This window comes from Phasianus colchicus, chromosome 23 (assembly GCF_987193195.1).
Source record: "Phasianus colchicus chromosome 23, bPhaCol1.hap1.1, whole genome shotgun sequence".
Taxonomy (NCBI): domain Eukaryota; kingdom Metazoa; phylum Chordata; class Aves; order Galliformes; family Phasianidae; genus Phasianus; species Phasianus colchicus.
The window spans coordinates 4,628,478-4,638,432 of record NC_143458.1 but is presented as its reverse complement, the minus strand read 5'-3'; the positions used below and the strand labels follow the sequence as shown (position 1 = coordinate 4,638,432).

At 50.2% G+C, this 9,955-nt stretch overlaps 1 protein-coding gene across 1 annotated transcript; it reads left to right on the top strand.

Annotated features, from left to right (window-relative positions):
* Positions 1–19: 19 nt before the first annotated feature.
* VPS26B (VPS26 retromer complex component B) lies at positions 20–9,943 on the top strand. Its single transcript, XM_031599783.2, has 6 exons — positions 20–519; positions 3,666–3,822; positions 4,910–5,074; positions 5,288–5,463; positions 6,142–6,284; positions 6,780–9,943. The coding sequence occupies exons 1-6, from the start codon at positions 297–299 to the stop codon at positions 6,924–6,926; spliced, it is 1,011 nt and encodes a 336-aa protein (XP_031455643.1). The 5' UTR covers positions 20–296; the 3' UTR covers positions 6,927–9,943.
* The last annotated feature ends 12 nt before the right edge of the window (positions 9,944–9,955 follow it).

Sequence of the window (9,955 nt, the reverse complement as noted above, 5' to 3'; positions counted from 1 at the left end):
GCGCGACCCGGGCCGGTGCCGTGCGCTGCGAGGCGGGGACGGCGCTCGAGCGTGGGGGGCTGCGGGGCCGCGCCCGCCCGCCCGCTCCGGGCTCGCTGCAGCGGAGCCGGTCCGGAGATCCCCGCCCCGCAGGTCCGCCGTGCCGCACCGGCATTCGCCGTCCGTGCCGCATTGCGGCCCCTCCGCCCCAGCGGTGAGCGCCCGCCGCCCGATCCCGGGGGCTCCCGGCCGCCGTCGGCCCCTCCGCGTTCCCGTCCCCGCGGGGCTCTGACCGCGGCGCCGCCCCCGCCGGCACGATGAGCTTCTTCGGGTTCGGGCAGAGCGCGGAGGTGGAGCTGGTGCTGAGCGACGCCGAGAGCCGGCGGCGGGTGGAGCACAAAACGGAGGAGGGCAAGAAGGAGAAATACTTCCTTTTCTACGATGGGGAGACCGTGTCCGGCCGGGTCATCCTCACCCTGAAACACCCCAACAGGCGGCTGGAGCACCAGGGCATCAAAGTGGAGTTCATCGGGCAGATCGGTGAGCCGGGCTGCGCGGTGGCGGGGCGGGGCGGGGCGGCGGTTCCGCACGTGTACCGGGTGCTGAAAGTGGGTTACGAGCTGCACGGAGAATCCCCACGGCCAGCAGCCCGGCTCCTCGCTTGCAGCTCCAGTCCTTTTCCAGGTCGTCGTTCCCTTGTCCTGTTTCTTTCCCTGCTCAGTCACTGATGCAAGCCCCTTGATAAATATGCACCGAGATGGTGTGAAATTCGGTGTAAAACTCCATCCTGCAGGCTCGGGGCTTGGCTGGAGGGCCTGGTGCTGACAGCTGCTTGGTGGCACTCTCCAGTCTGCGTCCATTTGCCACTGCTTTGGTTAATGCACGGCTCGGTGATTGCTGTGTGCCCATTGGTCTCCATGCAGCAGCAACACCCAGGGCAGAGGATGGCAAATCAGGATGGCAAATCAGGTGGTTTTTCACGTGCATTTCACATCTCCAACTGCACCTTCTCCACTGTGCATAGCAGTGCTGCAGCTCCGCTTTCCTGAACCCTATGAGCTGTGCTATGCAGTGTCCATCTCCAGCTCTGCTTTGCTTTGCACTGATGAGCACGCACCATGGCACAGACGTGACTTTCTGTTGCTGGCAGCCAGCAGCTCTATGTGCACGTCCCCAGTTTGGATGTAAGCATTTCCTGCTTGCTTGGAGGCTGCCACACCCACTCCTCAATCTGATGGTGATTGCAGCATTTCACCACCGTGCCTGAGTTCCACTGAGATGTGGCTCACAGCATCGCTGCCCTGTGCTGATGCACGAACTGGGCCATGCATCTGTGATTCTGTGCCCTTCTGCACTCAGGTTGAACCCCGAAAACACAAGCTGTACGCCTGCAGCCTTTGCACTGTAAATCACACACTGTAGGAAATGGAACTGGAGATATTCCTGCTCAGAAATGTTTTTTCACTTCTTTTTCCTGGCCTTGTTTGTGCATAACGCCCTCTGTAAAGGAAGGGAGAGAGCTTGTGAATGCTGGCGTGCAGGTGAGCCTGTTGCTCAGAGGGAGCTGAAGGCTTCCTGCTTCGTTATGATCCTCGGTAGAAACAAGGCATGGACTTTCTGCTCCACTCCATGCTGCCTCGCATGCCTCTTTTCCCCCATTTTGGATATATTTGGAACAACACCCTTGAATTAATACGCATTGCCATAGGCAGCGTGTGCTCGGAGCTGCTGTGTCCTTTGGTTCTGCCCTTTGTGCTGGTTAAGGTGTGGAAGCTGTTATTGCTGATGGCACTCCTTGCATGCTTTCCATCTCAAAACAGCTCTCCTTCTGTTTGGACTCCTCGCTGCCATAAGGTTAGCATGTGTAAAACTTGAGTTACCAGCTGAAGGGTTGAGACAGGGGGTCACAGGGAGCGCAGCAGTTCCAGGCTGTGTTTTGGAGCACAGCCTGGGAGCACAGAACCAGCTGAAGATTTCAGTTCACCTGCAGTTACTGTGCCCTGAGCGTGCCAACCAGATGTTGGCAGGTTGGTTTTTAAACCTTTCAGCTCCAAAAGCTGCAATTGCAGCTTTTACCTGTTTGATGTGTGGAAATCTTTGAAAGTGTGGAAAACATCAGTTCTTTCTCTTTGAGCTCTCAGGTGCCAATTTCTGCCCTCCTGAGCTGGCAGAGAACGTAGCAAGCTGACATTCACCTCTCCTTACCTCCTGCATCGTGTAGGAAGATGATATTCATTCCTCCTTATGTGGCACCAGGCTTTTCCATGTCACATCAGTGAGCACTCCCCTCTCAGTGGGCACATGTGGCACTGCTGCCCCACAGCTGGTCTGTGTGTGTCACCCTGCTGCCCAGCCTGACGAGCTCCATGGCACTTCTGTGTACCTCTCAAGGAGCAGAGAACTGAATCTTGCTGCCGTTCCTGAACTCTTGCAGTCCATCCCAACAGCCTCTTCTGCACAGCTCAGTGCTGATGGCGAACCTGTGTGTGCAATTCAGTTTTTGCTTTCTCATCAGAACGTATCAGATTGGCTGAGGCTTGACTTTTGGGAAGGACTGCGTGGGTGTCTTGCATTCACACAGCTCGCTCACAGGGCTGGGAAGGGCAGATTTCATTGATGGTTATGCGTAATACACAGCTGCAGATGAAAATTGCAGAGTTTAAGTTGCTGTTGCTCTAACTTGGGAGAGAGAAGTTTGTTAAGTGTAGAAGGAATCGTGCATTAAAGTAGGAGCCTGCAGTCCTATGTCATGCAAGGAGCTTGCAGGGCAAACTGGAGCAGTGTGACCACATGAGTTGAGCTGGTTTGAGCAGTGCTCCCAAAGGTGAATGCTCTTCCCTTATTGATATTTACCTGTTCTCTAGGGGCTGATGGACACACACATTTGGTTGCCATGCACTTAGCATTGCCTTAGTGCAGAATCAGTGAGGATGTATGCTGTTGTTCTCTGGTGTGAATCAAAACTGAAGCAGCACCAGCTGGAAGCCTCCTAGCACTCCATTTTTGCTCTGTCACTGCTGTTCCATAGAAGCAGTGGTGTTTTTCCTTTCATTATAGTGCCAGTGCCTTTGGCCTTGAGTATAAGGCTGTGTAGGAAATGATGAGAGCGGATGGCACGAGCTGCTGAGTGTTTGTTGGCCTTCTGTTCTGAATGCACTGCTGTTCTGCTTTGAATGATGCCTTAAGCACACATAAGAGCCAATGTCTTCTGGCTTAAAGGTGATGCAAGCTGTAGGGCTGCTCTGAGTGTAGATGAGCGTGGGAAAGGTTAGCAGTAAATCAAGTAAATATAGCAGGAACCTGGGCTGGTACAGAACAACTCCTTTCTTATTCCTGACTTTGGCATCACTCTATGAAGAACTGCATTCAGTTCAGGCATCCATTAATGTGTGTAGCTCTGCTGACTGGTAGAGCGAGCAAATCACTAATTGTGCCTAAGCAGCAGCTTGATTTACTGGCTCAGTGGTTGCCACACATGAGGATCTGGCTGTCCCAGCCACAGTGGTGCTCAAGTTCTGGCTTACATGGAGAGCAGTGAACAAGTGCAGTGTGCTGCAGCCATGGGCTCCCCCCAGTAGTTTCTCTGGGCAGTGGTACTGATCTGGATGTGAGCGTGGCTTGTAGCTGTGAAATCTGCATATCCTTGCTGTGTGTTGCTCCTTTAACATGGACTTGAATCTTCCTAGAGCTCTACTATGACCGAGGAAATCACCATGAGTTTGTGTCCCTGGTGAAAGACCTGGCCCGTCCTGGGGAATTCACTCAATCACAGATATTTGACTTTGAATTCACACATGTGGAAAAACCTTACGAGTCCTACACGGGGCAGAATGTGAAGTTGAGGTGAGTCTCTTCCCTTTGTTGACCCCTATTCTCAGTTCTGTGCAGTGTGCAAATGCTGACCGTAGTGATACTGGAGTGCAGCATCCCTTCCAAAATATCCTTGTGAGTTTATAATGTGACTCCAAATGAAATTTGGTGCTCTGAATTGTGAAAAGCTGTGTCTGAGGGCTTTTATAAGCATACATCAGGCTCAAAGGAACCTGTTTAGCCCCATTTCTGTGACAAATCAGCCCCTTCTGAATCTACCTAATATTTTCCAATTTACTTGGTAATTAAAAAAAAAAACACAAAAGAAATTATTTGCTTTAGTCCCCAGCAGGGACATTTTCAACATCGTGTAATCAGTCTTGTAGACTTTAATTGTGCTCTATATGCAAACAGATGCCTTGCTGGTATCTCGTTCGTATGTTGCAAGCTGTATTTCACATCTAGGTGCTCCAACTGACTTCACATCCAGTCACTGGCTTCAGAAGGTGGGCTGGAAAATTGTGAGATCTGCAGCCTCTGGAGACTGATGTGATCTTACCTCTTGCAAAAGGACAATGGTTTTCCATATGTGCTGTGCAAGCTCTTATTCAGATCCCCAAAATGATACTTAGGTAATTCAGGCTCACAAATGCACGAAAGCTTAGAAAAGTCTTAGAACAGTCTGTTATTCCATTTGAAAATTCCCTTTTGCCTTTGCAACCTGTTGGCTGCTCCAGAAGCCAGGGTACTTTGAGGAAAGATTTAGGTTGGATGTCAGGGGGAAATTCTTTACAGAGAAAGTGGTGAGGTGCTGGAACAGCTGCCCAGAGAGGCTGTGGATGCCCCATCCATCCCTGGAGGTGTTCAAGGCCAGATTGGATGGGGCCCTGGGCAGCCTGGTCTAGCATTAAATGGGGAGGTTGGTGGCCCTACATGTGGCAGGGGGGTTGGAGATTCATGATCCTTCAGGTCCCTTTCAACCCTGGCAATTCTGTGATTCCGTGATACTGATAAGCTTATTTGGATAGCCCAGTGCAATCCATTCAGCCCCGTGCCCCTCCCTGCTTCATCTCCATTACTGCCTATGCAACACTAACAGGAAGGGGGGGTTCCCTTGCAGGTATTTCCTCCGAGCGACTGTCAGCCGCAGGCTGAACGACGTGGTGAAGGAGATGGACATAGTTGTGCACACTCTTAGCACCTACCCAGAGCTCAACTCCTCTATTAAGATGGAGGTTGGCATTGAGGACTGCCTGCACATTGAGTTTGAGTATAACAAGTCCAAGTAAGTGTCTCAAGAGCAGCCAGTGGTGGTGGGGAATTACTTTCTTTGGTAGCCTGTAGCTCGTGTCTTGCACGTGGTCTTCAAATGCACTTTCTTCACGTGCTCCACTTTATGGCTGGGGCTGAGAATAAGAGTAAAGTGACTTATGAGCTCTTCGGTATCCTGGTCTTGTCTGCCATGTTGACTGTGGTGCTTTCTTCCTTCATACGTTAGGTATCATTTAAAAGATGTGATTGTCGGTAAGATCTACTTCTTGCTAGTGCGGATCAAGATCAAACACATGGAGATAGATATCATCAAGAGAGAAACGACGGGGACTGGACCCAACGTATATCATGAGAATGACACAATAGCTAAATACGAGATCATGGACGGTGCCCCTGTGAGAGGTGAGAAAGCAGATGATCCCTTTGAAATTCTTCTCCTCGAGTCTTTAAGGGTGGGAATATGAATGCTGCAGTATTTTCAGCTGAATCTGTGAGCTCAGTAGAAATATGCATCCTGTTTTACAGGTGAACTCATGGTCATTTATGTGGGTGATAAAATAGGACCCTCTTTCTTCTCTGGTATGATGGGAGGAATAGAGGCATAACGAGTTGCAGTGATTTTACTTAATTCTTTAATGAAGGAGTGGCAGAACCAGGAACAGATGTAAATTCACAGTTGGATCGGACCATCAGTTGGCATTGCTGCAGCTCAGGGCAGAATGTGTTTTACTTCAGTGCCAGCCTCCTGTGCCACTTGTTTTCCAGTTCCATTGCCTAGCAGAGTTACCTGCCAGAGAAAAATGCCACTTTGTTTTTTCTCGCAGTGCTGTCTTCCTGCAGGCCACAAACAAGTTCTGTACTGTTAAAGCTGAGAAGAAGTACTTGCTGCCAGTAGCAGGATCTGGCAATGGACTGTATGTGCTGATGGCTTTTTGAAGGAACTTGAGGTCTTTCAGTTCATTTTGGACCTCTTCTGGAAACAGTCACAAAGTTTGATGCGTCCCAGTGAAATGTGGTTTTGCTGGCACTCCTAGTTTGTATTTCCAGGTTCCTATGCTGATGGTTTTGTGCTCTTTGCAGGGGAGTCCATTCCCATCAGACTCTTTCTGGCTGGCTACGAGCTGACTCCAACAATGAGAGACATCAATAAGAAGTTCTCAGTGCGTTATTACCTCAACTTGGTGCTGATTGACGAGGAAGAGAGACGCTACTTTAAACAGCAGGTGAGAAACAGCTGTTTGGTCCTCTCGGACCCACAGGCTGTCATTTGGGTTACTGAGGACCTGCTGGATTCCTGGGAGGGAGAATCACTTAATAGAGTATCTGTAAGGACTGGAACAGCTTAGAGCATGCAGAGAAGGCCTAGAAGAGATGGTCCACATGGGTCGGATGTGTGTTCTGCTGGGAATGCACGTATAAGGTGCTCACCCAGTAGTACTTCTCATCTCCCTCGCTCCAGCACTTTGATTTATTGCTTCTGATGTAGTTACCAGTGGCAATGGGACAGATCTGCCCTAGACATCCACTGGGTTTGTCTCCATGCCCAGATCCTGGGGATGATGCTCTACCCAACCTTCAGGAAGGCAGCACAGCCGGCGTGGGCAAGTTCCCACTGGGTGCAAGCTGTGCTGGGCAGCTTGATTCAGCCTTTGGGTCTGGGTGGGGCTGGGGGCAGGTCTCACAAGCCCTGACAGGCCGTGCTGGATGTGTTGCTGCAGGAGGTGGTGCTTTGGAGGAAAGGAGACATAGTGAGGAAGAGCATGTCCCACCAAGCAGCCATCGCCTCCCAGCGCTTTGAGGGGACGTCCTCACACACGGAGGCCAAGACCCCCAGCCAGCCTGCAGAGAACAACGGCCGGCAGTGAGAGGCCACGCAGAGGAGGGCTGCTGTGGAGCCAGCGGGGACAGCAGCGAGGAGGAAGAAAAAAAAACACTTCAGAGACTTTGTGGGGAAAGAAAAAAAAAAAAAAAAATCTGTTTTTGAACTCAATTCCTTTCTTCAAAGGACTAGCAGGGTGGGAAGGGGCTGGGAGGGCAGGGCGAGGCGGAGCACTGGTGGTGCAGAGTTGAAGTTACCTCAGTGTTTCCCCATCAACTACATTCCTTGGGTCGGCTGCTTTGAGGCGCATCTGGAGGCTGCGGAGCTGCCTGATCTCCTCTTTGCCCCAAGACCCTTTTGGTTGTGGCTGCGAGGAAGGAGAGAGCAAGTGAAGGCCAAACCTGCTGCGGCTCAGCGGTGCGGAGGTTGCTTTGGGACTGCGTGGGATGGATATTTTTTCTTGCCTTTCAGAAATCTTCATGGGGGAAAATGGCACGGCATTTAGTTGGAAGGTAGAGGAGGGAGTCGGAGACGCAGCCTACTTGAAGTGGCTTCGTTTGTCTCCTCACTGCCTCTTCTTCCTCTTCGTGTTGGTGGTGGATGCTTTGTTACAAGCAGTTACAGAATGCAGTTGAGTCAAGCAGTGCCACGCAGCCACTCTGCTGGTGGAACACAGGCAGCAGGACGGCTTGTGTGTCCTTGTGGGAGCTCCTGGCTGTGTGCTGGGCTGGGGGGAGCTGGGCTGGTTTGCATGTGAATCCAGTAGGACATGGAACAGAGAGGTGGCACAGGTCGGGCAATGCAGTGAGGAGCAAGCAGTGGTGCTGGCTGGTCAAGAAGTCAGGGCAGGAAGGCTGCAGGCTGAGAGCAGTGCCTTCTGAGCATTGTCTTTGAGATTCAGCCTTTGGTTGCAGTCTCAGCTGCAGTCCCAGCAGGGCAGACCAACCTCGGGAGGTCTGGAGCACAGTGCTGGGATGTGAAAAATACTATGGGAGTGAGTTTGTACTGCACGTGCTGCTGTGCTTATGCTTTGTGTCTTTGTGACAGAGCAGGCAGAGAGCCGTGCAGAAACATGTGTTGCATTGTTTGCTTTCTCGCCTGCAGAATGAGGATTGGTAAGGCCAGGAAGAGGATGCAGTTGTTTAAGGAGCTCGTGGCTGATGCATGCTGCTAGAATAAGCCAAGCAGCAGCTGGAAGGATGGTAGAGTTCTCAAATTCCAGAGGGACATTCTTGAGGCCTGAGCTGAAGTCACCAGTGAGGTCTGAGGGTGTGCCTTGAACTGAGAACCTGAATGCAGTTATGGTTGTTTTTTTTTTTTTAATTCTAAAATAAGCTGCTTTTAGTCTTCAGCTAAGTAGAATCATGAGAACATTCCCAGAATGGAATCATTCCTCCATTAAAAATTAGAAATAGCTTTGTAGATTTGATTGAGTTTGGAGAATATGCATCCTGTTTAGATGCCCTTTGGAGAAGCAGGTGGTTGGGGCTCCTACCAGATGGAGGGACAAGCCTGCACTAGATGCTGGGATAGGAGCTCCATTATGTGGGAATTTGTTTTCCTGCAAGTTTGTGGCTCGCTGTGGTTTTGTCCAGCTTCTTTCTGATTCTGGAATGAACCTCCTCTGCCTCTGTCCTACAGCTGAATGTAGAACAGTTGTCTTGCAGCTGGGAAATGGAAGCATCTTCTGCTTCATTTAGTCGAATGATGCTGGTGGAGGGAATGGGGTCAGGGTGGGAAGGGGAGCTTTTTATGTAATAAGACAGCTACTGTATTTCAGTGATCAATGTGTGTTTCTGCTTGCCAAAGTAAGTTATCTTTTAATCACCATGTGTAAGGTTGTGGTTTTTAGTAGAGCTGGGCAGTCTCGCTCTGTTGTAGAGGACACTAATGAACTCATTTCTGCTGAATGCTCGTGTCACACCATGTTTCTGCTCTGTAATAGTGAAGACGTGACTTGCTCTTCTTTACATGAGAAGTGTGTGCCATGGGCTGGAGCCGTGTGCTCCTCAGACTGAAGCAAAAGCTGAGACAGCTACCTTGTTATGCCAGGGCAAGGGGTGGTGATGTCTGCAGGTCTCACCTGGCAAAGCAATCTGGATGTTACTTTGACACTCACTTATTCTACTCCCCCTCTGTGAAGGGGGAACCAACCACCTTGCTGTGGCAGTACACAATCTTTGAGACAAGTGAAGCTCCTGCAGGAGCCTCAGGGGATAGCAGACTATCTTTCCACAGCTAAGCTGAGCACAGCAGCACCCAAACCACCCTCTGCTTGCCCTCAGCTCCCCTCCAACTTAGAATTTTTCCCCTCGTGAATTCCTTTTGATTGTAGGCCATGTGGTATTAAAGAAACCCCGTGGATGAAAATGTCTTTGCATTCCAGGAGTGGTTTGTTTACTGTCTGAGCAGCATCAGTACAGTCTGACAGGATAATGTACTGTAAGGAGATTTCAATTAATCATCTCTTCATCACTTCTAGAGGGCTTGCTTAGAATGAATCATAGAATGGCTTGGCTTGGAAGGGACCTTAAAGATCATCTGGTTCCTCGACTACTCTTCCATGGGCAGGGTTGAAAAAAAGTGCATGAGCCTATATGGCTTTTTGTTTTGTTCTTTCCTCCTTTGTACCTCTCTCCCCTGTGTCCCCAGCTGCGGAATCACAATTTAGAAATGATCCCCACTTTTACCTAATCTAAGGATCGTTTAACCTGTTGCCCACCATGCCCTCTGTTTGTCTGGGGTGGAGCAGATGTGCTGAGCAGATAAGTGGGAGCATAAGAACAAGGTACTATAGGAAAGCACTTCATTACACGGTGGGGGGCATTCACTAATTGAGTTGTATTCCCCTGAGCTGGATGGTTCTGTCCATTACTTGGGTCATTCCCTCTCTCCTAGGCAGCTTCAGGTAGGGGGGAGTGGGCAAGTACTAAACCAAGCAGTGCAACTTGTAATTAAGCCTCTGCTGTGTTTACATGTTTCTTAATTCGTTGTCTTTTCAATGGCTGTATTTTAAAACTTTTTTTTTTTTTTTTGTCTCTCCAATTAAAAAAGAGCCAGCCTTGGCTGTCAAAT

Coding starts and splice junctions, on each gene's coding strand:
- VPS26B (XM_031599783.2), top strand. CDS start 297: ATGAGCTTCTTCGGGTTCGGGCAGAGCGCGGAGGTGGAGCTGGTGCTG. Junction 520..3,665: donor GGAGTTCATCGGGCAGATCG/GTGAGCCGGGCT, acceptor GAATCTTCCTAG/AGCTCTACTATGACCGAGGA. Junction 6,285..6,779: donor GACGCTACTTTAAACAGCAG/GTGAGAAACAGC, acceptor GTGTTGCTGCAG/GAGGTGGTGCTTTGGAGGAA.